Source organism: Patella vulgata, chromosome 4 (assembly GCF_932274485.2).
Source record: "Patella vulgata chromosome 4, xgPatVulg1.2, whole genome shotgun sequence".
NCBI classification, from domain to species: Eukaryota; Metazoa; Mollusca; class Gastropoda; family Patellidae; genus Patella; species Patella vulgata.
In genome coordinates this window covers 23,769,221-23,796,643 of record NC_065882.2, presented here as the reverse complement: position 1 = coordinate 23,796,643, position 27,423 = coordinate 23,769,221, and the positions used below count along the sequence as shown (strand labels likewise).

The following is a 27,423-nucleotide window of genomic DNA, read 5'->3' as shown; positions in this document are numbered from 1 at the left end:
AATTCATACTGAAACACTTTAAAATTGAAGTTGGTGTTCATTCTTTTTTTAACATTTCATGTTTCCTATTCAGTTCGTAATTATAGGCCTACTATACAGTATGAAATTTGTATCTCAAAAATTTTAATCAAATTTTCTTATTAATCTTAACTTTCTTAGCACATAAGCATAAATTATATTTTAAAATTAGATAGTAACATATATGTAATCTTAGTGATGCCACAATACATTTAAACTATAACATTTTTTAAACAACACTGAAGAACGATAATAAACACTAATGTATACAGGCAGTCAGTGTAGGTCAATGAAATTTGTTGAATATTAATATTATTATTATAACTCAATGCAGTAAGAAACAGGTATGGAAACAGATGGTTCAGAAAATGGTTTTAAATTTTCAATTTGTATTAGTCATCAGCTAGTAACTGTGTAGTGAGGTGTTGTACCAGTTTATATACATCTGAAGGTATGACCAGAACAATGCTTATTTACCCATGACAATCATTTTAGTCAACATTATTTATAGTGATACTTGTGCAGTTTATGTTTTGTCTGTGAGATAGTTTATGCATTTAAGTATAGATGTAAAAAATAGACACTGAAAATGATAGAAAGAATAACTAAGTATGGGTAAGTTGTAAATCAATAGTTTATGTGTGAATGACTTTACATTGAACTTTACAACATAACAGGTCCTTGAATTTGAATTCTGCTAGCTTGTCTCTAGTGTGTGTGAGCTGGTTCTAGAAAAAGTAATTAATATACAATAGAAACGGTTATCTAATTCTGACTGATTGTTTAGCATGCATAAAACTTTTACTTCTAACTTTTAATTAGCATGATTTTGCGGCTACCAGCTTGAACACTCTCCTTATAACTAACATCCTGTTGTCATCAATATTCTTGATTATGATTTGTGATAATAGGCTGAAATAAACACATCAATATAGTTGTAATGTAATACATATTTTCAGACTGAATTTCGGTATAATATTACCATATAACAGTTGATGACTTCTGTTCCTGGTACATGGTCTGTGTCACCAGGCACAGAACTACAACTATCATTTCACTCAGATTTATGACTGTACAGCAGTGCTAGCAGCTAGACTAAAAACAAGGCGATACTTTATTGGGTGGGGAACCTCTTTTTCTGTACAAAGCAGTTTTGGTTTTTGGGTAGGAAATACATGTACCTGTTTTTCACAATATTAGTAAAACCTTAGCGATATTATATGTTATTAGAAATTGTGTTGAACTTGGGTGTACTTTTGTGTGGATTTTTGGTAAATAGATTTTAAGAATGTTAGTCACTCAAAATGTTGGTCACTTAGGCTTTTTAAAATAAAAATTTACACCGCTAAACCTATTTGCATATTTTGCAGTATTATAATAGAAGTTAAATGTGAACTATTCAAACAAGCTTATTTTCATCAAATTCAGTTATTACAAGTTGTTTAACCATAAAAAGGTGGGGAAAACTTCCTGGTTTTTACTGGATTTTTACTAGGTTTTTATCACACTGTAAAAACTAGATTATAAGTTTTATCAGCCTACCCTGATACTAAGCAAAAATTAGATTCTAATAATTTAATTCACATTGACTTTATTCAAGGCAAATATATTTGTCTTGGACTAAAGGTAATTAGCAAAAATAAATTTTGTCTTACATATACAGTACGTAACTGCATTTAAAGTTAATGATGACTTTTTGATTTATCCTGTTGGGAATTTGTTTGCCTTGACCTTTTTTTATATGACATACTGTCTGTATTTCTTTCTATCCTGTGTATGTAAAAACATAAAACATCTTCAAAGAACATTATCTTCTCGAAGAATTTGGATTTTTAAAACAGAAAAACAATTTATCGTGAAAAAAAAGAGTTGTACATGTATACGATCATTATTTGTTGAGTGATTGATTTGTTTTGAACTTTTTCATCATCTTTTGTTCATGGAATGATGTTGCAATCATGATTTTTATGTCTGTACAGAGACATTGCCATGATATCATTTGCAGACGGGACTGAAATACATGTATGTATATTTACCGTTATCAAGATTGGACTGCAGACAGATACATGTAAGGTCTATTTTGGTTCAATAAAATTCTCCCTTTTTTACAGTTAAATCATGAATCTAACAGTCTGTTGCCTTTTTTATTTATAGAAGAATGGATGAAAAGCGTGTAGCAGACTATTTTGTCGTTGCTGGCCTTCCTGATGACTTTTTACCTCTGGAAGAATTCTCCAATGAGGCAGCCATAAAACCATCTTTTAAACAAGACCCAATTACGGAAATTAAAGTGATCAACCGATCTATTGGTGAACAAGTACCTAAGGGTTATACGTGTGTTGAACGAACACCAACAGGATTTACTGCCGATTTAAATCATGGAAGTATACGCTGTCCAGAAATGTTCTTATGTTATCGAAGGAGTAGAGACAAACCACCTTTAACAGATATTGGGTATGTTATTTCTTATAGAAAGTGTCAAATATATGGGTATTGTGGGAAAAAAAAAAAAAAGAATAAGAACCTGGGTCACATTGATCACCTATCCAATTTACAGGTAAACTAAGGTATTATTGTGACCCCAAAACTTTTTCATTCCTGCCTTTGAAATGGATCCGTCCTTCTGTCCATCCAACATATTTTGGAACACAATAACTCATTGTTCAAACTTGGTGAATGTCTTTTCTGAGATCGATGATGTGCATTTTCTGCTTAAGCTATGTAGTGAAAAGCATTTTGATTAGTCGATTCTTTGGAACTTTGATTCTTATTAAGAGAGAGTGATGAAACTTGGTGTATTTTTTCATTACATCAATACTAATTTGAGTTCGATATTGAGCATTTTTCGCTCAGGTTGAGCATTGATAAGAAACTTGATTGATTGATGCTTTGTGGAAAATTAAAGTAAATAACGAGTGTCATCTTATGTAATTCGGGATTTAGTCTGGGAACATTAGCCTCACTTTTGTCAATTATTATTTATTGAATGAAATTATGTATGACAGTGGTTAAAGTTGTGGTCAAATAATGGATGGCCCAGGTTTTTTTCGGTTCACCCAATATAGGTAGAATAAGCTTTTATGTTGTGGTGTAAGTGAAAATGAAGACATCTCTGATACATGTGTGACCTTTTAATTGGTTTTTATTACAGTGTATTATATGAAGGAAAAGAACGATTAATGCAGGGATGTGAAGTTGTCCACACTACACCATACGGTCACCCAGCTAATGTAAATAACAGTAATAGTACTCGTATCTATATAACATATAGAAGGGCATCTGATGCTGCGTGTAGTGATACGTTGGCTGTTGTAGATATATGTGTTATACTAGTCAATAAGGTTAGTAACAATTTACTGTTAATGGTCAACATTACCATAACACACACTATATATATCCTGCATCACATCTTCAAAACTAGTTACTTTAGTAACGATGTCTGATCGGACTTGTGTCATCATTACTGACTATCTGTATACACATGTTATAGGAAAATAACTCTTTACACCACCTCGGTTCTAAGGCTATTTTGGAATCCTTACCGTCTATTTTTAACCGTGATTGTTCTTTGTTCGCCAAAAGGAATCATTTCTTGACACAAGTTTATAATAATTCAACACCATTTTCAATTAGAATTTTGCGATTCAAAGACACAAACAAATTCATTTGAATTGGATGGCCATGATGAAACCCGCGCCCGTGGAGACCGGAGGTCACGGTTTCGCGGCTACTGTTAGCCAATATTCAAAATCTAGGAATGGAATGTTACCGTAAACAAAAATTTGTATAATCAGACTTCATTACTAAAGTAACTACTTCAAAATCTGCATTTAGATTAGTGCTGATATCAAGTAAAATTTTAGTCATCAGTAGATAATGAATAGTTAGAAAAAATATCTGCTACTGCCTCGGTTATCCTTTAACAAGAATGACATAGTTATTTAAGATGATGTAGACATTTAATACACTGAACACATTACATGATTTTTCTTACTTAAGCCTGTATAATGTGATCTATAAAAATGAGTAAGGCATATTTTTATACGCCCACATTTTCATGTGGACGTATATTGTCGTCACCCCTGTCTGTCTGCCTGTGTTAACATTTTGTTTGTGGCTACTCTACAGGTATCCGATTATGACGAAACTTGAAATATGGGTTTGTCTCTCAAAGATCTCTGTTCCTTTCGATATTTGCGCATATTGGACCGTACATGTAACTTCCGATTTTGATGAAACTTGAAATGTATGTTTATAACCCAAAGATCTTGATTCCTTTCAATATTCATGCATAACGGACAGTAACTTCCTGGATTCTGGCCCTTGATTGCATGTGGTTCCTCTAGAGGTCACAATTTTTATCCAATTGAAAAAAAAAGTTTTAATATATCACTGTTATACCATAATGACAGTTGAGCTCGAATTTCGTGAAAATCGGACCGAAACTCGAAACTGCCACTCTCTATTGGCAAACAGTGTTAAAGTATGCATTATCGAGGTTGTGGACCCTTTAAAGATCACAATTTATATCCGATTTTTTTATAGCAAAATTTTTCTAGACATGATAAACTATGTTTTCGTCTCATACAAAATAAACATTATTTTATCATACAAAACAAACATATTATTTTTATCATACAAAATAAACATGTTATTTTTGGTAAGAGTTTATAGATTTTTGTTAATGACATCAAGACATAACACATCCAAGTTACGGTATAAAAACTAATAGTTTGTCTATAATTATCTTGAGATATGTTTATGTAATTTTGTTTTCCTTGTCTTGATAGAACTATATCAGTTGTCAGGTCATTATCTCTTTTCATCAAAACAGTGAACAAACAGTACTAGTACTAGTAGTACAGCACAATCTAAAATGTCATTGGGGATCAAACTGTTAGCCACAATGAACAAATAAGCAAATAAATTTTTGGACCAGGAACTAGTCGTTAACTGCTACTAATCTTGTTGTTCTTCTTGTCCTTCTTGTCCTTGGGGTGACGCTCTTCGAAAAAGCCTGAGGCTCCATCAATTCAAGTCTGATCGACATTAAAATTGGCATTCTTCTTCTTTGAACAATTCTGCATCAATTTGGTGGATTAGATTTTTGAATTTTATCCTCAGAGTGATAGGTGTATATGCAGAGAACTATATATGAAAACGGCGGCTTTGAGTCTGAATGAAAAAGGAAATTTGTAGAATTATATGTTAAAACTAGATTTTTAAATTTCATCCCAAGAACAAAGTTATGTCCATAAGTTCTGACGTCATAACTGTGTCGGCTTTCGTTAAAAAAAGCCTTTCGAATTCTGTCAGTACAGAGTGATAGGTGTATATGCAGAGAACAATATCTGTATGTTTAAGATATATGTACCTGAATGAGGGGAAACTCTATGTATCATCATATTCTCAAACATCATAGTCAGTTCCTGGTCCATAGTACGCTCGTACTTGTTATTCCCATGTATCCGATATTTATTTAGACATATTGATTAGTGACTATTTTAGTATATATTAAAGTTCTATCAGATTGATTTTATATATGAACACTGTCCTTCAAAAAGTCAGCAGATCGTTTTCTACTTGATGTGTGGAATGTATGATCAATACATACATGTACACGTAGTTATATCACATGATAAAACAATCATAAAGGGCATACCATTTTATGTCTTCAACAAGGATAGAATTTCATACATATAAAATAGATCAAATGGAACTGTCATTGCTGTCAATCCAAGAAAAAAATTGTCATTAACACTACAAAAAAATAGCTAAGCAAAATATCGTAGCAGTGGTGTAGAACCAGAAATTTTATGTAGTGGGGGGGGGGGGGCATGAAATAAGCCTTGAAAGCAGGAGTATACTTGGTAGGTTCAGGGTAAATTTGAAACATAGGCTTCATTTAGCAAGCCATAATCCCCTTCCTTACTTTATTGGCTTTCATCAAGCTTGTTTGTACTATCTTAACAAATTTCACCTGACATTGCATGGTATCTAACACTAGACAAAAGACTAAGAGCCTATAGATTTTCAACATTTTTTATATACAATCCCATGAAAAAAAATTACAGTTACACAATATATGTCTCTATTCCCTTAAGTATGGTTTTCTGTCCTTGCAGTTCACACTAGCCACAGATTTAAAAATTTCTGTGAATAAAGTTTGTGTTTTCATTTCAATGATTGCATTTGAAAATCGTGTTATCAGTATGCCCCTAGGTCTTGGCAGATAAAGTATGCAACAGAAGAGATGAATAATAGAAAATAGTGTTTTCTTGTAAATGTCATTCACATCTCATTTAATTCAGATTTAAATAATTAAATTGTGTAGTTGAGAAGAGGGATTGTTTGCAGATTGATGTATTGAGAGGATATGGGAATTAATATCCTGTCTCAAATTAAATTCCACAGAAAGCTGCATTTAAAGTGCCATTTCATTGTTGATAGGCTTTCTATAAGGATTAGTGAATCTGCCGGAGATATTTACTATGGATATCATTCTATTGAATGAACAACTTCTCTATTATATAATATCATGTGTTTAATTACAAGATCAATGTTAGAGGTATTTTGAATTATATTTTCAGAATGAGGAACCGCCATTAGCCTATAATCGGATCAATAAGACACTCAATAAGGGAGTTGTAAGTACATGACATCATTATAACATATTATTTGGTCAAGATATTAAGGCCAACTTTATTTTTAAGATGTGGTAAAGACTGTGCTTTACTTAGGCCTGTGTCATGCATGACAGTTTCTTGATATTTTGTGAAAGTCAGTATTTTAAAATTGAAATATCTATTTCAGTTATAAATTATTGCGTTTAAGTTTTCTTATAAACTTTTTACTTATGACTTGTAATATTTCAGTAATATATGAGACAGATATAAGACTGATACATACAACTCTTAAGTAGTTATTCAGGTTTTTATCTTAACTGTCAGTAAGTTCATAAAAGTATAATGTTTAATACACCACAATATAATTTTATCAAATGGGAATTTCTTTTCTATGTTAATACTTTTTAATGCCCTTGATGCTTTGAAAATAAGAATCTATATTGGACAAAGAATTACTTCATTTACAAAAAAACTGGTTAATTAACCCTTTGATTTCCTTAATTTTATTGGAATCTTTTCAAAAATATTCTGGATACTATTTTAGTATTTATATGTCTGTATATTTATTTCTAAAGAAATTCCAAGAATAGTTGACACATCATCATATAAAACATTTATCATATGTATTGATTATGTTTACTCGTATGTACTAGGAATAACAGAGAGCTCTCTCATGGGAACCAGAACTTTTTATTTATTGGCCTCAAATATCTGCCGTAACATTCCAATATCGAAGTGCTATTGTTATAAATGAAATTCCTTATTGATTGATGTAAATGAAGTAAAATAGACCTGGGAGCTATCTTTTGTGCAGGAAGATTTAATAATCTCATGTATCGTAACACTTTGTGAATCGTTATTAATAAATGAATTCTCCCCAACAACTTATCTAAGACATCTGACAGTTTTAAGTAATAATTTTATTGAATTTTGAAAGTTATGTTTTATCATTTTCTTCCTTTGTATGAAAGCCTTGTTGAGATTATAAGAAATCAATAATATTAACTGTGCCAGTAGAGGAACTAATATGAATAATACATCATGTATATTTATGTAGGTTAAAGTTACTGATCCCAAACATGCATTTATTGACAATGCTTAATTTCTCATGAGTTAATCTACAGTAAAATGTACTTAAAGTGTATATATAACATTTAAATAACAAACTAAAATACTACTTGTAGATTATATACTGGCTTGGATTCAATTGAACTAAAAAGAGAGCTAACTTGTTTATATGATCATCTTCATTTCATCATGTCTGATCAGAATTGAACCATTTTTTGACATTCCTTTAAGAGATTCACCTTTAACAATATTATAGTTTGCAATGGATTTATTTATAGAGTAATTTACAATTATTTTATAGATGGGATCTGATGTATATTTATGTTATAAGAAAGCCATGACAAAAGCTGATGTTCTAGCATATAAACCTGGTAATTATTATTTATTTATAAATAAAATGGCTTTTCTAGCTGAATTTTGTTATAGTTTTCTTCTGCAAACATAAGATGTATGTACTTAAAAAGTTCTGATAAAATCCACATTTTATCTAAGAATTTCATGACAAAATTACTTTGGAATAAATTGTTTTCTCTCTTCATATTTTGTTGTATTTCATTAAAACTAACAACTTAGAGACAAATGAAAAGAGAATTGATTAAATTTATATATTTTTTGTTTACAGCAATATTAGGACGATATCCACCAGTAGATTATGATAATTTTCCTCTACCAGAATCTGTACCTATGTTTTGTTTACCTATGGGTGCCACTATAGAATGTTGGTCAGCTAAAGCACAACATCCTTTACCTGTATTTTCTACTTTTGTTCTTACTGGATCAGAAGGTGATAGGGTAAGTTTGTGTACATCACTGATTGTAGAAACTTTGTCATGTATCTTTATAGATTACATAATAGCTGTATTTGACTATTTTGTTGACAAGTATGGATTTCTTGTATTTCATAGTTTGCATAGCCAATAGGGTCTGGAAGAGCGTTTAAATGGTATGGATTTTAAAAAAAACATAAAATTGTATTTGTATTAAGATCTTTAGAAAGGTTAAGAAAGAAGTATAATTTTAATATTTGCTTCATTTGGATAAAAAAAAATTGAAAAACATTATGCGCACATACCACAGACCAATACATAAATATTTTTTGTTACAGATATATGGAGCAGCAGTAACATTTTATGAGGAGTATTCAGAAGACAAACTTAGTGATTTACAAATGCGCCATCTTGGTTTAAAAAATAAACATATTCGTGAACAGTATCGTATATTGAAAACAGTTCATTCCAACAAAAGTATCTGTTTATTATCGCATTGGCCATTTTTTGATGCCTTTAAGAAGTTTTTATCCTGCCTCTATAAAATCTGTATCACAGGTCCACATGACGTGCCTATTGAAAGGTAAGTTAATATTTGATAGCATTGGATGACAAGAAAGATGGCGATTGAAGAATATCACTTATTGTGTAGTATGGAATTCAGACCTAATTAAATCTTACTAATTTATTATTCAACTTATTTTATACCAGATTACATCATACTAAAATTAGATTGTATATTATAGGTATGGCTGCCAAAGGAAGTAAAGCCTAGTATATGTCGTCCTACAACACGATAAAACTGACAGCAACTAACGGCAACTGAGAGCTTATGCCGCTACGACTGAATTTATCCACGACTGGACAAAACCACATGCCACAAGCAACCAGTTGATCATAGTCATAGGTGTGCCACAACTAATCACATGACTGTCACGTGATAACCTTCAAAATGGCCTCATTCCACTTGTCCGCCAGTCGCCGATTTTTAGTCGCCATCAGTTTTGTCGCATCGTAGGGTGACATAAGCTAGGCTTAAGACCTCTTACCACTAGCAGATAACTATCTGACACGATGTGTCTGTCGTGTAAAAATTAAATTAATAATCAATTGATTATTAGAATGCTGACACTTTGTTAAGTCCACTGAAAATAAATTGTTTAATTGCTGTTATTTATGATATCTATTTTATACTCATTTGTTTTCTAGGCATATTTCACATTTTATGTATGATGTTCCTTATCCTTCTCCACAAAGACCTAGAATACTAGTACAGGTAAATATAATAAACTTCACTTTCATATTTAATTGAAATTATATTACATGATCATCAATGGTGACTCATAATAGCATTTCAGATGGCTACAAAACATTCATCATCCATAATACATATTTGTTTTTTATCATCGATCATCCATGATAAATGTTTGTTTCTTCTTATCATCTGTAAAACATGTTTGTTTCTTTTTATCATCGATCATCCATGATACATGTTTGTTTCTTTTTATCATCGATCATCCATGATTGTTTCTTTTATCATCGATCATCCATAATACATGTTTGTTTCTGTCTTGTAGTTAAAAGATGACTCCATATCGTTTTGTATGCCTGAAGATTCTCCATTACCCCAGAGGTATGTTATTAATATATAATGTTATTAAATATAGCTTTTATCTTTTAACATATTTTTCTTTATTAACTATATTTAATTGAAACTGAATCCATGTTTTTATACGTCTGCCAACAAATCTGATAAGAAAATTCTATAAATATTTTTCAGTGGAGCGTCTTTTATATCACTGCTGAAGAACTTGGGCCCTGAGAATTGTATGAATATGATGTTATATCTTTTATTAGAACATAAGATATTAATACACTCTCTCCGTCCAGCTGTATTAACTGGTGTAGCTGAAGCTGTAACTAATGTAAGTTAAAGATATATCAGTCAATGTTTAACCATCGATATAACTGATTAACACTTTAAAGTATAATAACTCAATGTCCAATGTTATGGATACAGAGTTTCTGGATTTTTTACTTAGCAGCATTTTGACAAGGACACTCGTCTTTATTAAACAAATGAAACATATGTGGATACATGTAGGTAGTTGAAAAATATGCAGCAGCAGCAATAATGAAATACAGTCAATAATTAATTAACAACCCTACATGGCATTAAAAAAGGCACAAACTCCAATATACTTGAAATATAATGCACAGCAAATTGCAGTAGATGCACTTTGTTATCCAAAACTTTTGAATGAATAACCTCAAATGGTAGTGTTTCAACTGAGAGTATTTTCCAAAACAAATTAATCACAATTATTTATGTACCGGTATTGTAAATAATTAATACACTGATTGGTTATGTCTGATATTTTCAGGTGATGTTTCCATTCCATTGGCAGTGTCCGTATATTCCTTTATGCCCACTTGGTCTCTCAGATGTCCTAAATGCACCTTGTCCTTTTATCGTGGGTATGTATTCCTTTATTCATATACTATTACAAAATGTGATGTACACTCTTTATAAATTTTAAGTTGTAATCTTTGTAACAACTGTTGTTATTGATGTTGTTACATTGTTATGGTTGTATTTGATATTGTTATATTGACATTTTTTTCAGGTATTGATTCTCGTTATTTTGATTTGTACGATCCACCACCAGATATTATCTGTGTTGATTTAGATACCAATAGAGTATGGCTGTAAGTTTTAATAATTTTATATAGTTAAATATTACAGACCGAAATATAAAAAACAGGTGTGACTACATGTAGACTCTCAATCTATTATTATCTCTTGCATTCACAGTATATACCGGTCTTCATTAGCCCAGTCGCTGCAGAAAAGTAGGATGTTAAACCCCATTTCATTTCCTTTCACAGCATATGATTTATAACTTCTACCACATTTCACTGAATTATCTCTTTTAGAGATGATGTTCTGTGTCAAGGTCATATAGATGACCATTCTGTTTTCATCCCGACATTCTTGTTAAGTTTGATACTTAGTGCATTATTTTATTTATTTATATCGGAAGGCTTGCCATTAATTTTGCGATTCGTGCTGGACTGTCTATTAATATTTTATTTGTTGGTTGTTAACTAAACTATTTTTTGTTTTGTTACTATTTGTAGGCCAGAGGACAAAAAAACTTTAAACTACAAATTACTGCCAAAGGTGAGAATAAGGCTATTTAAATAATTAGATTTAATACAGGATCGGTTTTATTTTGTTTAAACTGCTGATTGTCATTTGCATTTTCTGGATAATATGTAATTAAATCCACACAAAAATGTACTCTAATTAATTATTATAAGAAACATTACATGAATTATTATTTCAGAGACCATTAAGAGTTTTACAAGAAACATTACATAAATTATTTAATAGTCTGTCCGATCAATCTGGTCAATCACATACAACAGATGAAATATCACTAGAAATGGAAGCTGTAGATTACAACTTCAAACGCAAGAAAAAAGAGGTAAAGTCACAAAGACTTTAACTTTCATCATGTTTGTTAGTAATTACACTAAATGCCACATAATTGTAAAGATTAATTTATATTGGAGAATAACTCATGTAACTTTCCTGTTTACAACGATCGTCCTGGCTATTCCTGTCTGGTTATCAGCCTGTGTTTTATTACCAAAAAAACTCCCGAAACACTTCCTGCAGAGGTAAAAAAAGACACAGGAGAAAAGAAAACGATCCAAAAGTGCCAGGATGAAATTGGTGTGCATCATACAAAATTATTTATTTCTGCTTTTGATTGCAATGATTAAGTTAAGTTATGTTTTCTATTGTCAGATGGAAATGGAGTTCGCAATACAAGAAGCCTTTCTACATTTTATGGCATGTATGTTAAAGGGTTATAGAGGCTTTCTCAATCCTATCTCTGGTCAACCTAATCTACGAGCTACAAATGCTTCAAATTTATTTGATATGCAAGGTAAGGCACTCAGTATCCCATTTATTGTTTTCATTTAAAAGTGTTCTTCAAGCATAATTTATTCATCTATTCGGACTAAACAAAGTATTTTTATCTGAAAGTATGATAATTTTTAACAAATAGAATTATAAACTCATATTGCATAACAAAACCATCAACAAACGGTTTGCAAATTGAGTGTCATTTTATGCTATTTCCCACTGCTACCTATCATAGCCAGCTTTTGCTAGCATTCTCATCCACTCATCTTGTAATAAGAGTGATGTCATTCATAATGTGTTAAAAGTTATATAATGTGAAATGAGCTTGTTTTTAAAGTATCATAAGATATAATGTAATAAATATATTTGATGTTTTGATACGTTTACCATACAATGATTATTTTGGCCAGTTTAGAACTGTACAGGAAATAAGATTTTAATATATAGTGGTATCAGGTGATCTAGAATGATTAAACATACTCTACCTTTTCCCTGAAATCCACCACTACTTCCAGTCACATGGAGTAATGGTTTACATTTGGGTTTGAGAAGAGAATATTGTGAGTTACACATGTATTTATATAAACAGGTTTTGTAAAGAGTAGAGATAAAACCAATGCCAAATTCTTTAATCAAATGATCAAAACACAGATGTTTATAAGATTTATAGAAGAAAGATCTTTTGTATCTGAAAATGATGCCAGTTTAGCGTTCTTTGATGAATGTGCTGAAAAAGTAGAAGAAAACAAAGAAGATCTTCGTCTAATAGAGATAGATGCTTCACATACAAGGTACAAGCACAGACAACAAACTATATTATCTTTAGAACTTATTTTTAGTTTATTAAAGCCACTTGAACTTCAGTTGTTCCTCTTTGTGTAAAGAGATTAGCTATGTATAATAGATGAACTGAGCTTAAAAACATACTTACAATAATAGACTGTATTTTGTTTGGTATTTTTATAATGTTATTTTATGTATTATTACAGTGATAGAACAGTGTTTATAATGCCACCAGAACCTGTTGGTTTACCTGAAGGTGTCACATACAGGTAATATATCTTAGTGTATGGCATGGTTAACATATTTTTACTAACATTTCCTCAAGATACAAAATAAGTATATAATAATGGGATCAATTGCTAGTAAGATTCTTATTAATGTATGTAAATAAAGATTTCATAAGGTGAATTTTAAGAATTAGGATTTTCAACAATTTAGGATATTTTCAAGTTGTTAGTTAGTAACTTTCAATTATAAGATATGTGGACTAGGGTATTAGTAAGTTTCCCTAACTATTGCCCTATTCCTGTATTATTAACTTTGTTCATCTGTTTCAGCTATAATGGTTTCCCAGAATTAAGAAGTGAATTATTTTTAGTGAAAACACCTTCTAGTTTATCATTACCTACTAAACAATCAGTTTGTCCAAACAGTCCTTTTGCCAGACGGACAAAACAAGAAATCCGATCAGCTCAAAAGGTAAAAATAGAATACCCTATACATTATCTTGTTTAATGGCAAGTAGACCTAATCGACTGGACTGAATTCAACCAATTTTCTGGATCGTGTAAAAAGGAGATTAATTCCAAGCAATTGATCTATTTGACAAAATTGGTATAATGATGATGTGTATCGGCTACAATCATCTTATGACTGAAAAACTGCTGAAATGTTAATTCTAAAATCAATACTCATTTTATACTTGAATGTATCAAGTAAATATTTTTATTTTATTTTTTCAGCTAGCCCAGCAACAGATAAATACACCTGAAAGATGGGCCAAGTAAGAAATTTTAAAGATTTGATTATAGAAGATAACCCTGGTTGATAATATTTATATGGGAAACATTTCAATGTGGTCCTATGTTGCCAGTACAAGTGCTTCAAGTCTTCCTTCTGTCAGTCGGGTGGACTGTAGTTTACATTTCTTGTTTTAGTAACAGAGGCTGCAATAATCCATAAATCTTTTTGAACAGGCTTCATTAGCACTGTTACAGCAGAAAAGGAAGATGTTAAACCCCATTTCATTCATTCATCTTTTTATACGCCCACACTTTCATGTGGACGTATATTGTCGTCGCCCCTGTCCGTCCGTCTGTCCACAATTGTTTGTGAACAGTCTACAGGTCACAATTTTTATCCGATTTCAATGAAACTTGAAATATAGGTCTATCACCCTAAGATCTCGGTTCCTTTCGATATTGGCATCTATCGGACCGTAACTTCATGGATTATGACCCCTGATTGTACGAAAAATCACGTTTTGAGCTTGTGAACACTGTAGAGGTCACAATTTTTATCCGATTTTGTTGAAACTTGAAATGTAAGTTTATAACCCAAAAATCTCGGTTCCTTTCGATATTTGCGCATATCGGACCGTAACTTCCTGAATTATGGCCCCTGATTGTACGTAAAAACACGTTTTTTGGCTTGTGGACCATATAGAGGTCATAATTTTTATCCGATTTAAAAAAACATATTAATATATCACCAATAAACCCTAAGGATGGTTGAGTTCGAATTTTGTGAAAATCGGCCCAAAACTGACAGACAAAATGGCCGCCGTTCGTTCTCAAATAGCGTAAAAATATGGTATATCAAGGTTGTAGACCCGATATAGGTCACAATATTTATCTGATTTTGTTGAAACTTGAAATGTAAGTTTATAACAAAAAAATCTCGGTTCCTTTCGATATTCGCGCATATCGGACCGTAACTTCATGAATTATGGCCCCTGATTGTACGCAAAAACATGTTTTTTGGCTTGTGGACCCTATAAAGGTCATTATTTTTATCCGATTTAAAAAACCGTGTTAATATATCACTGTTACACCCTAAGGACGGCTGGGTTCGAATTTCGTGAAAATCGGCCCAAAAATGACAGTCAAAATGGCCTCCCTTCGTTCTCAAATAGCGTAAAAATTTGATATATCAAGGTTGTGGACCCTATAGAGGTCACAATTTTTATCCGATTTTGTTGAAACTTGAAATGTAAGTTTATAACACAAAGATCTCGGTTCCTTTCGATATTCGCACATATCGGACCGTAACTTCATGAATTATGGCCCCTTATTGTATGACAAATCGCGTTTTTAGCTGTGGACCCTATAAAGGTCATAATTTTTATCCGATTTTAAAAAACGTTTTATTATATCACCGTTAAACCCTAAGGACGGTTGAGTTCGAATTTCGTGAAAATCGGCCCAAAACTGACAGACAAAATGGCCGCCGTTCGTTCTCAAATAGCGTAAAAATATGGTATATCAAGGTTGTGGACCCTATAGAGGTCACAATTTTATCCGATTTTGTTGAAACTTGAAATGTAAGTTTATAACCCAAAGATCTCTGTTCTTTTCGATATTTGCGCATAGGAAAAATCACTTTCGTTTTAGCTTGTTATCTATCCATCTCTCGAAAATGTGGGCGTATCCTACCTGGCAGCCGCTGGTTGAAATTAAAATGGTTTGTCTATATGATATAACTTATAAGTGAAACGATGTAGCCTATTGATTTTCAGTGATTTCAATAATCATATCCAGAGTAGTACCCCTTTTTAATGAAATCTTTGTTGTATCCCATTCAAAGGCAGAACACCATTGAGTTACTCCCCATCTTACAAAAATACAAACTGTTTTGCTCAGAAACCTTTGCTGCAGGTTGGCATATATGTTTCTTTGTCAACCTGCATTTAAAACATTATATTATATTGGTTAATTTGTGTTTCCTTGTATGAGGACAAGAAAAAGCATTTATTATTTTTTTGATTTTTCAGTAAATAAAACTTTGTTCATGTTTGTTAGGGGTTTGTTTCTTTTTGCTACAATACATGTACCGGTAATTATGTTGTTGGTTTTTTTTTTTAGATGTCTGTTGGCACATTGTTATAGTTTATGGTTTATAAGTTTATCAGCATTTGTTCATCATAATACAAATAAAGAGAATGCATTAAAGACAGCTAAAGCGGTTCTAGATCAGATGCAAGAAGCCGAGTTAAATCCACCGGATGAAGTAAGTCATACTTTTTGAAAACCTGCCCACAGTTATAGCAACAATATTCTAGCTGTTCACTGTAATTATACAGTCAGTGTTATCTGAGAAGGGGGGTTGGATGGCCGAATGGTTAGCACATGTGCGCTGTATCATAAGGTCTGTCATTGAGTCAACTGCTGTGGTTTTGATTCCCCGGTTGTATGTGACAAGGAGTAGGGTCACCTGCCCAACCTTGTGGGTTTTCTCCAGGTCCTCTGGTTTCTCCCACCGCTACAGACCCCTACGAATTATTGAAATAAAATTGAACCATATGTTAGTCCTGAAATGACCTAGTTTGTGTCAAGTGGACGTTAAACCCCATCTCTCTCTCTCTCTCTGTCTGTTATCTGAGAACCAGAATATCATTTATATTGCCTTTATTACAATTGGATTTTGTAAGATAATTAGCAATGTACAATGTCAGTTCCACGCTGACATTAATGTGTTGTCAAAACTTTAAATATCTTGGGACCGTCACAGTGCTGTCCTGTTTTTTTTGGGTTGAAATCCAGTTCAGTTTTGAATCTCTAATTTCAAAAAGTGTAATGTTGTATAATATTTTTTGCAGATTTGTTATCGTGTATTAATGCAGTTATGTGGACAGTATAATAAACCTGGTTTAGCTATTAGAGTATTTGGTGATATGAGAAAGTATGGTATACAAGCTAATGCTATAACTTATGGCTTTTATAATAGAGTAAGTAAATCATTCACTTAGAAGCAGAATATAACAAATATAGCATGTTTTCAGTATTATAGAACAATTTCTCACATGCAGATCTGTATTGTTGTGGATATGCTGGGGATTCCGGGTACAGTTGAAGTCTCGGGGTGGCATAACAAGAAGATACTTGTGTTTTACAAATGTTCAGCTAAAAAACTGACTGTTTCTATTGTATTTTGTGGTGAAATTCAGTAAAATCCCTATAAATTTTGTGATATGTACATGGAATGAAATGAGACCTGATACATTGGTTTGAAAATTTGTATTCTTAATTAATCTGGTATATTTTGTCTAGATGTGTGAAGTAACATTTTGGAAATTGTATTAGTTTGAAATCTTATCCACTAATATCAACACTTGGGAGACTATCTTTACCTACATCTTCCTAGTTATGATATCAATAATGCTTATGAATCTTGTGTCTCTATGGGTTTATAAATTGTTAAATCTTTTTTCTGCACAGGTGATGTTAGAAGCACAATGGCCCTCACCTAATTCTAAAGGTCGTCATAAGATGTGGACTAAGTTAAGGAACATGATTGTAGGTGTGGCACAGTTTCGACGAAATGTGCGTAGACGAAGTGTTTCTATGTGTTCGACATCGGAAGGTGAATATGATAAAGTGAGTCGAACCAGTGTCGATAGTTATATGGAGGATGGTGTACAAAAGATCACTTCCATTAAATCAGAGACATTTTTAGATGATACAACAGAACCTCATATCAGTAAAGCTAATGTTGAAGATAGACTTAGCACAGGTAATTGTTTTCTATAAGGTATAGCAATTTTTGTTGGCATGATTGAAAATATTGTTGTTGAAAGTAATACAACCAGGTTTGTTTATTTATTTCAGTTCTTTTAGACTTGAAACTTTTAGTTTTGTAGATTTTATTAGAATTTATTTTATTATAAAAACGTTTTTTTTTTATGGGTTTAGGATTGATTTTGCATGCAACAGTTAAAGGCATGACTGTTGTATTATCGTGCACTGAATTCTTTCTGTCTGATGAGTAAAGATCTCAATATTAAAAGCTTGGAATGATCCAATTTATTTTACTGTTAGTTTGACATCATTCCATGCATGGTGGGTTAGCAGTTTATCAGTCATACATTCATTTCATAATGCAACATTCATTTCATACTATCACACATAAAGCTTTATCACTTTCATTTCATATCAAAGGCTTTTTGATTTGTATGCCTGAATCACTCACTACGTTTTTTTTCCAGCTTTTATCATATTCATTTGCTAGAAATATATGTTGACATTAATATTAGGTACATGTGACTCGTACCTTGATAAATTACACTATTTCTTTTCTGCTTTTGGTGTTGGTTTTCAACAACCAAATTAACTTTGACCCATGATTTGTTTTTGTAAATTGTTTCAAGTATAAACTAGTTATCTTCTTTTGTTTTGAACAGGAAAGACAGTAGGAAAAAAATTAGTGATGTTTTCATTTAAAAATATATAAGAAATTATTTGATCTATGTCATTGTACTTGAACAAGGAAATCAGTTCAGACTTCAAACAAAAAAAGTTGTCTAGACAATTTTTTTTTTTTTCGATTATGTTAGACTTGATTACATTATAATGAAATTGTGTGCTTATAAATAAATTTCTCTAATATGTCTTGGGGAATTAATTTTATTAGTTCAGTTTTTATATAAGCAAAAGCGCCAATAAATAGTACATGTATTATTATTAATGTGGTCCTTAAAGGTGGCGCTTCAGATAGAGGATATAACTCAATGACACAAGAAGACGTACACTGTCTGTCACAGTTTTTAAGTAATGTCAACCAGAAAGAAAAATCACCTACAAGCAGTCTGGAGAAACGTAAAAAGATTACAGGCAGAAGTGTTAGTTTCCATCAAAAAACACAAAGACAAAATATTCCAAATGAAAAAGGTAGAATAATGGCTTTGATTGATCAGAGACGATGTTTTTTTTTCTTATATAGTAGTATTATAAATTATATATAGTCAGTTGTTCATGGTGGTATGTATTGCTGCTATTAGCCATCTGCCTCATGTAACATCATTCACCCTTGTTATTCCATGTTGTATTGTTTATTAAAGTAACACTTCACTCATGTCTAACGCTTGTATTTCATCACTTGTTCACTGAGTTATTTAATAGGCAGTCAGTACTTAGGCCATGGTTGAATGGTTCGCGCGTGCGCGTTTTTATACGCCCACATTGAAATGTGGTCGTATATTGTCGTCGCCCCCGTCCGTCTGTCGGTCCGGCGTCCACAATTGCTTGTGGACGCTCTAGAGGCTGAAGTTAATATCCGATTGACTTTAAATTTATATACAGTGTTTAAGGCCATGAGACGAAGAAGCCTATTCATTTTCAGTGATTTCCGATAATTACTGCCAGAGTTATGGCCCTTGATCACTTCAAAAAATCTTGTGGACACTCTAAAGGCCAAAGTTAATATCCGATTGACTTTAAATTTATACACAGTGTTTAAGGTCATGAGACGAAGAATCCTATTGATTTTCAGCGATTTCCGATAATTACTGCCAGAGTTATGGCACTTGATCACTTCAAAAAATCTTGTGGACACTCTAGAGGCCAAAGTTAATATCCGATTGACTTTAAATTTATACACAGTGTTTAAGGTCATGAGACGAAGAAGCCTATTCATTTTCAGCGATTTCCGATAATTACTGCCAGAGTTATGGCCCTTGATCACTTCAAAAAATCTTGTGGACGCTCTAGAGTCTAAAGTTAATATCCGATTGACTTTAAATTTATACACAGTGTTTAAGGTCATGAGACGAAGAAGTCTATTCATTTTCAGCGATTTCTGATAATTACTGCCAGAGTTATGGCTCTTGATCACTTCAAAAAATCTTGTGGACGCTCTAGAGGCGAAAGTTAATATCCGATTGACTTTAAATTTATAAACAGTGTTTGAGGTCACGAGGCGAAGAATCCTATTGATCTTCAAAGATTTCTGATAATTACTGCCAAAGTTATGGCCCTTGATCACTTTGAAAAATCTTGTGGACGCTCTAGAGGCCAAAGTTAATATCCGATTGACTTCAGATTGATACACAGAATTTAAGATATTGAGACGAACAAGTATATTGATTTTCAATATGACTTGGAACAGCTAAATCCATGATACAGTATTAAAAGTTTTGTATACAAAATGTTAGCATGGGGCAGAACTTTATAAAAACCAAACAAATTCTAATGGTTTTCTGAGTTGTTGCTCTTAATTAGATTTTAGTGTATTATAAATGTTTCATTACCGAAAAAAGTAAAAGTATGCGACAACTCTTGTTGACTGCCCGGACGATTTAGCTGCTGTGGGCGTATGTTTCGTTGCCTGGCAACCTATCTTATCATAAGGTGTATGTCATTGAGTCAACTGGGTGGTTTCGATTCCCCAGTTATACGTGACAAGAAGTAGGGTCGCCTGTCCGGTTTCCTCCCATTGCTAATTAAAAGACCCCTACTTGCAAGCAAATTATTGTAATAAAATTGAACAATATATGTTTGTCCCGAAATGACCTAGTTTGTGTCCAGGTTAAACCCCATTTCTCTCTCTATCTCTCTATCTCTCTATCTCTCTCTCTCTGTCTCTGGATTATTGCCTCTGATTGTACAAAGAATGACATTCTCTGTCCATCTTTTCAGTCCATCTTTCAAAAAAGTTGGGCATATCTTGCTTGACAGCCACTTGTTGAGTGAACAAATTAGATCATATTGTTTGCGACATATGAAGATAACGTTTTTACTATGGCAGGTCCACTTAGTGGAACATTTATAGGAAATTTGGGTCTAAGAAATTGACTATAAGGTCCCTTGTGTTTGATATTTTAGTGGGTGACACGAAGTGTCGGATTACTCGGATAGGTAAGAGTGTGTGTCTGTCGGTTGCCCATTTTTATCTACTGTCATATTGATGTACATTATGAGCCATGTCCATGACCATAATTAACCTATAGTTGTTTTCTCGTAATACAGTAATTATCTCTTTGCCTATTTGTTTGAATGGGATGGAAACCGAGGACCACCCGTGTAAATATTTACATGCATATAAAAACACCCATGCCACTGTCTTGGCAAAGTTATCCCCTTCACATTGCATATATACCAACATCTTTATAGTGAATTACCTTCCTGGAAGAGGTTTCTATGCGGTATGATGTTGAAGACAAAAATATCTTTTAGGAGAATCTGCTATGGCTGCATGTTCATAATAGTATATTATATGAATTTAGTTTTAAAAAAAGGTCACCAAAATTTATATTTTTCTTGAGTTCTTTTGTGAAGTGTTACTTTTATGTGTTACAATTTGTCTGTGTTGCTTTGCAGAAATAATAATTGCTATAACATCATTATAACCCATTAGTATTCATTCTAATCTAATGATAGTCTTATTTTAGGGACAAAACATGAAAGTGATAAATAACAATCCAAAATGAAGTATATACATTTTATTTCTAACAAATTTTTATATTAAGGAATGTAGATGATAGATATAGCATTGAAATTGTCTCAGTTTTAAGAGTTTTTATTTTTCAGATGGTGAAGTGAATGAGAATCCATCATCTTTATTTAGAGGTCGTGTAGGAAGTATTGTCCGTAAAATGGTTCAAGTAGAAAGTAATACATCTAATTCAGAATATGAAACATTGAAAGGTGTTATCAGTAAGTCAACATTTCTTGTTGTAGGAGACTAAAATATGTGATTATGGTTGCAAAAAGTTGAAGTTATCCAAAATATATATATTTTCTCTCATAATTGAAATTGTACCCTATAAGTTATATTAAAGAAAAGGGTTCTATAAAAAATATGCTTTAAAACAGAGAATAATTAAATTCAATGCATATAATTATAAGGTAAAGCGTTTAAATTATTTTATAGTGTAACTGTACGTGTATAATATGCAGGTATTTTCTTTACATTTTAACAGCAAAATTTGATTGAAGACTTACAATTTCTTTTTATTAGGTAAATCAGCTGGATTACTGATGGTTAGCCAGGGTGTGCTTGATAACTGTGTTTTCCGACAAGGTAGTATGAACATGGTGGAAAATGAGAAAAAGCGGAGACGTCATAAGAGTGCTGGAGACTACTGGACTAAAGCTCGCTCTAATAGTCTGTTAGCAAGCTTACGACCATGGTTAACTGGTACCGGGGATGAGTCCAGCATACGATTTTCGGATCTTGTCCACAAAGATGGGGATGATGACATCTTTGAAGATGGCATTTCTGATAAAGCAAAGACAGATTCTACCGATTCTGGAAAAAAATTGGAGAATATAAAAGATAGCGGTGTTGGTTTGGATGAAAATGGACATACTTTTGATACAGAAGAATGTGAAGAAGAAAGCTCAAAAAATATTTTCTGTGCTAATGGCTCAACAAAAACTGGAAATCGACTGTCAAATATTTCTGAAAAGAGTTCCGAGGGTGCGAGGAGTCCTACAGAGTCCCTGAGTTCCTCCATTATAAAAACTCCTGTCACGGAAAGTGATCCGCTAGGTTATTTCATGGAGGAAGAGTTGAAAAGCAGTATGGAAAAATCGTCATCTAGTCCTACTAAAACATCAGACTCATCCAATAGTTTTAATTCTAAAAGATTATTCTCTAGCACCCCCTTCGCTTCCATAGATAATGTTAAAAACTGTGATAATTATGATACTCGTTCACACACTGGTTCGTTAGATTCTACTAGTGTTCAAAATGCTCCCATAAAAACCTTGTCTGATCTGGGACGAACAAGTAGTTCCCCCAACTGCTTACTTGGTGCTGAAAAAGACGTTAACACTGAAAAGGACTCTGAGAACCTCAGTAATTCTACTGTCATGCCACAGAAGCAGTCGTCACTATCATTAGATGAACCAAAAGAACGACCTACTAGTTTTATGTTACGACGTACACAGAGTTTAAGAAGAAATACCACAGAAGCTATGACTGGTCTATTTAGCTATGCTGCCAAAACCACCACAAAGGCTTATAAGAAATTTAATGAAATCAAGCAGTCCATTACAACACCCGTCAAGAATGGTTCAACTGCATCTCTAGCACGGTCAATGGATGATCAAGATAGTGGTACCGGAGATGATGAAAGTGCTAGTACTGTACAAGATAAGAGAAGTTTTGGAGGCAGCCAGGATCTTCTGAGTCCATCTGTCAGCAGTGAACAGTGTTCAGACACACTGGCATCACAAACATCTTGTGGTAAATTTAAGATTTTTCAATAGTGTAGTATCACAAGTGTGTCAAATTATATATTAATACAATATATTTTTTTATATACTATACAGAATATAGGAGTTTATTAATGAACCTTAATTTTGTCATTTATTACAGTTTGGATATTAACAAATTTCTACGTATCACTTGTTTATGTGCAGCGCTCATAACATTAGCTAAGCATCACACGCCTACATTCACATTGTATTTGTAAATTCATTTATCACTATGCATGTCAATCAGTTATTGTTGAACATTAATTCAAATGGTACATACAAGTATCATCCTAGAGATTAATAATAGCTACCATATATTTTGATATATATTTACAGCATGCTATGTATGCATGAGTTGTTATTCTAGCAGTTTTAGAACTAAAGTCTATTATTAATTGATATTATTACTTATACAATTATAGTTTGATAATAAATACTAACTTGAAAGAAAAATTGACACGATAGTATTATGTTGAAAATTAGAAAACAACATAAATTAAAAGTTCACAATAACAGCAGCTGTTATATCGTGTCTTTCCCAGCAAAAACTGTGGAACATTAATTTAATGTCTTTTCACTGTTGAGCACTAATCAATAGCTCCTAGCCTTTACACCTCAATAAAAGGAATTGATCATGGTGGCAATAAATTCCAAACCAGAGGTGGAAGCTCTTGATTCGTATTTTATATATAAAGTGGCTTTTTGTGTATTTTCCTTGTGCTGTAAATGTAAAATTTCAAAGCTAGCCCTGGCCCTGAGTCTAACTTTTATTTATAAATGTGATTTTTTTTTATCAGGGAGTGTTCCATCACCATCGTTTTTAGATAGATATGTACCATATAGAGATTTGGCAGACAGTAGTAGAAAAGCACCTCCGTTAGAAAAGATTACCAGTGATTTATCAGAGATAGCTATAGAAGTGGAGATAACTAGTTGTTCACGATGTAGTAAATGTCATTCGTTAATATATGATGAAGAGATAATGGCTGGCTGGAGTGCTGATGATTCTAATCTAAATACAAGGTCAAATATTTTTACTCAACAATCATTTTTAATTTGTGTTCTTGGAGTATAATAAGCACTTGTTGTTTGTTTCTTAAACTAGCAATGAGTCCATGTTAGATGAAATAATTTGTTATACTAAGTATTGAATATGCTGTAGTACTTGCCATATTCTCAAATAATTTGTTTACTCTAAGAGTCTAACAAATGTTATTCTGTTTATCTAACTTTTCAAACCTGTATTAGAGAATTGTTATTAAACCTGAACAATTCTCTAATTATATGACATTCAACAAGGTTTTAGATGATCATAATATGTTATATGCAAGATAGGATGTGTTTTTTTATAAACTAAAAACAATATTATATGTTTTATATGTTTTGTTATATATTTGTTATTTCAGGTGTTCATTTTGTCCTTCAAAGTTTGTTCCAAATCTTCAAATTTATGTAAAAGTAAGTACATGTATTATATTGTATATTGATTATATAACACATGAGATATAATATTATACAGGTAATGGGGTGATTATGAAATAAATTAAGTAGAATAGAGGATATTATGGAATAGATTAGGTGAGCATGTGACATATAATAGAGGTTCTAATGGGGGTAAAATGGAGAATCTAAGTAGGAGGTCTAATGGGATTGAAAAGGGGGATCTAACAGGGTAAAATAGAATATAGGACATAATGATGTAATAGAGGAACTAATTTAATAAAATATAGGACATAATATGTATAATAGAGGAACTAATGGAATAAAATATAGGACATAATATGTTTAATAGAGGAACTAATGGAATAAAATATAGGACATAATGATGCATAATAGAGGAATTAATGAAATAAAATATAGGACATAATATGTTTAATAGAGGAACTAATGGAATAAAATATCGGACATAATGATGTATAATAGAGGAACTAATGGGGTAAAATAAAGCATTTAATGGTCTGGTTGTAAATTATGTCTAATATTTATTTGTTTTATAGGATTGGCGATCAAAAAAGAATACAGCTTTATTATCTAATCCAATAAATGGTAATATAATAGAAATCAGTGAAATAGGTGTTGATGGTGAAGAACTTAATAATACTAGTAGAACATCTTCGTTATCTGAGAGTCAACTTTTATTTGGAGAGGATGGGACACTAGAAGATAAATTCAAACGTTCTCCTAGTCCGACGAGAAAATCACCGAGAAGACTGACAGAGAGATTACTGAGTTTTCATGGGGGTGAACTCAAAACTGAGTCTGTGTCTGATAGTGAATCATTAAATTTAAGTGAAATTGCATTAGATGCTAGAAAAAGATGTACTAGTGAATGTCTGACTCGTGCTACTGATGATATGTCGTACAGTTCATCTGTTGAATCTATTGATGGTATAAACAATAGACATCTCAAATCACCATTAAGTATATCCATTGATGAAGATGAGGAGTTGGGGTCATTTGGAGCAAGTTTTCCAGGATCAAAGATGGATATTATGTCGAGGTGATTGTAATAATTGAACTAAATTTCTGATCATTGCTTGAGTATATTTGTATGATATGCTATATTCATATTGTCATGGTATAATAACATTGATTTGATACTTTGACTCATTGACTGTGTTAGCTGACTTTGTTGTCACACTATGGGGATGCATGATTGTCAATCCGAAACATCACTTCTGTCATAGTTATGTCAGTCCCGATAATGGAGGTGGTGTGGGTAGAATCAGGGCATAATTAAACACAACCAACACGTTTCAGCTGTCATGGTTGCTTGAGATATTTTCTGATCCGGTTGGCAAATGCATTGTAGTCTGAAATCCCCCTTTACACTCAATTGTCACTATTTTGGGATTGGGAGAATTCAATTCTGGAATGTTCAATCGAGTATCCCCAAGGAGTTAACTGAATGTATTACTGTAGCTTGTTAATGAAACACACTTAGGCGTACAAACCAGTGCATTTGGGTGTTCTGTTCTTTTAATGTAGATATATCTTCAATTTTTAAAAACATTTTTTCAACCTGATGTACGACAGTCAGCTAATACTATAGTAATACAGTCAAGATATCAGATAAGTGTCATAATATCTTGTCATTTACTATCTTTATCTTGGCATTTTGAAGATGGTGGTTTGGGCGATTTGCAACCTCAACAGTCTGATACACCTAATATAAATTACATAACTCCTGTTATTTCATATCAAACAGGCTTAATTAATGCATATCCCAATTTCAACATTTTTAATAAGACATAGAGCACGACCAGGCATATTTGTGAGATAGAGAATAGAAGAACCGATATTTAAATAATCTTAAATAGATACAGACAGCAAGACTCCTGCTGTAAAAATCAAAATATAGAAGAATGATAGACTTGACATAAAAGTTTTTCATCTCACAAATTTTCTTGAAGATTTTGTTTTATTACAACACAATAATAAATGAAATATGATGTTAATTTTTATAGGTGTATATCTACTATAGAACCTATTGTTGTACCTTATCTAAGTCCACTGGTATTACGTAAAGAATTAGAACATGTTTTAGAGAATGAAGGGGATTTATGTTTGTCATCAGATAATTTTATAGCTGATCATCCTATTATATTCTGGAATTTAGTAAGTATTATTTCAATCGTTAAATTTTTTATACGCCGACATTTTTATGTGGACGTATATTGTCGTCGCCCCTGTTTGTCCATCCGTACGTCCGTCCACAATTTGTTTGTGGACACTCTACAGGTCACAATTTTTATCCGATTTCAACGAAACTTGAAATATAGCTTTATCCCCCTAAGATCTCGGTTCCTCTTGATATTGGCATGTACCGGACCATAACTTCATGGATTATGGCCCCTGATTGTACAAAAAATCGCGTTTTTAGCTTGTAGACACTCTAGAGGTCACAATTTTGATCCGATTTTGATGAAACTTTAAATGCATGTTTATAACCCAAAGATCTTGGTTCCTTTCAATATTCGCTCATATCGGATCGTAATTTCCTGAATTATGACCCCTGATTGTAC

The 27,423-nt window shown here is 32.3% G+C and overlaps 1 protein-coding gene across 6 annotated transcripts in view; it reads left to right on the top strand.

The window, feature by feature from the left end:
* The window catches only part of LOC126818979 (C-myc promoter-binding protein), a 46,641-nt gene that overhangs the window by 10,929 nt on the left and 8,289 nt on the right, over positions 1-27,423 (top strand). For 3 of the 6 annotated variants that reach the window (XM_050546714.2, XM_050546715.2, XM_050546712.2), the window contains exons 2-29: positions 2,173-2,472; positions 3,170-3,359; positions 6,609-6,665; positions 8,014-8,083; positions 8,335-8,504; positions 8,818-9,062; positions 9,689-9,755; positions 10,057-10,112; positions 10,260-10,404; positions 10,864-10,957; positions 11,107-11,188; positions 11,621-11,663; positions 11,830-11,970; positions 12,297-12,438; positions 13,009-13,210; positions 13,409-13,471; positions 13,760-13,901; positions 14,165-14,205; positions 16,286-16,430; positions 17,020-17,148; positions 17,639-17,933; positions 18,899-19,087; positions 21,725-21,850; positions 22,155-23,387; positions 24,196-24,421; positions 24,805-24,856; positions 25,396-25,898; positions 26,866-27,016. In XM_050546714.2, coding sequence (XP_050402671.2) covers positions 2,177-2,472; positions 3,170-3,359; positions 6,609-6,665; positions 8,014-8,083; positions 8,335-8,504; positions 8,818-9,062; positions 9,689-9,755; positions 10,057-10,112; positions 10,260-10,404; positions 10,864-10,957; positions 11,107-11,188; positions 11,621-11,663; positions 11,830-11,970; positions 12,297-12,438; positions 13,009-13,210; positions 13,409-13,471; positions 13,760-13,901; positions 14,165-14,205; positions 16,286-16,430; positions 17,020-17,148; positions 17,639-17,933; positions 18,899-19,087; positions 21,725-21,850; positions 22,155-23,387; positions 24,196-24,421; positions 24,805-24,856; positions 25,396-25,898; positions 26,866-27,016 — 5,295 coding nt within the window. In that variant the 5' untranslated portion in view covers positions 2,173-2,176. Of the gene's footprint in view, positions 1-536; positions 634-2,172; positions 2,473-3,169; positions 3,360-6,608; positions 6,666-8,013; positions 8,084-8,334; positions 8,505-8,817; positions 9,063-9,688; positions 9,756-10,056; positions 10,113-10,259; positions 10,405-10,863; positions 10,958-11,106; positions 11,189-11,620; positions 11,664-11,829; positions 11,971-12,296; positions 12,439-13,008; positions 13,211-13,408; positions 13,472-13,759; positions 13,902-14,164; positions 14,206-16,285; positions 16,431-17,019; positions 17,149-17,638; positions 17,934-18,898; positions 19,088-21,724; positions 21,851-22,154; positions 23,388-24,195; positions 24,422-24,804; positions 24,857-25,395; positions 25,899-26,865; positions 27,017-27,423 lie in introns of those variants that run through there. The other 3 variants (XM_050546713.2, XM_050546716.2, XM_050546717.2) reach the window with 3 other exon arrangements.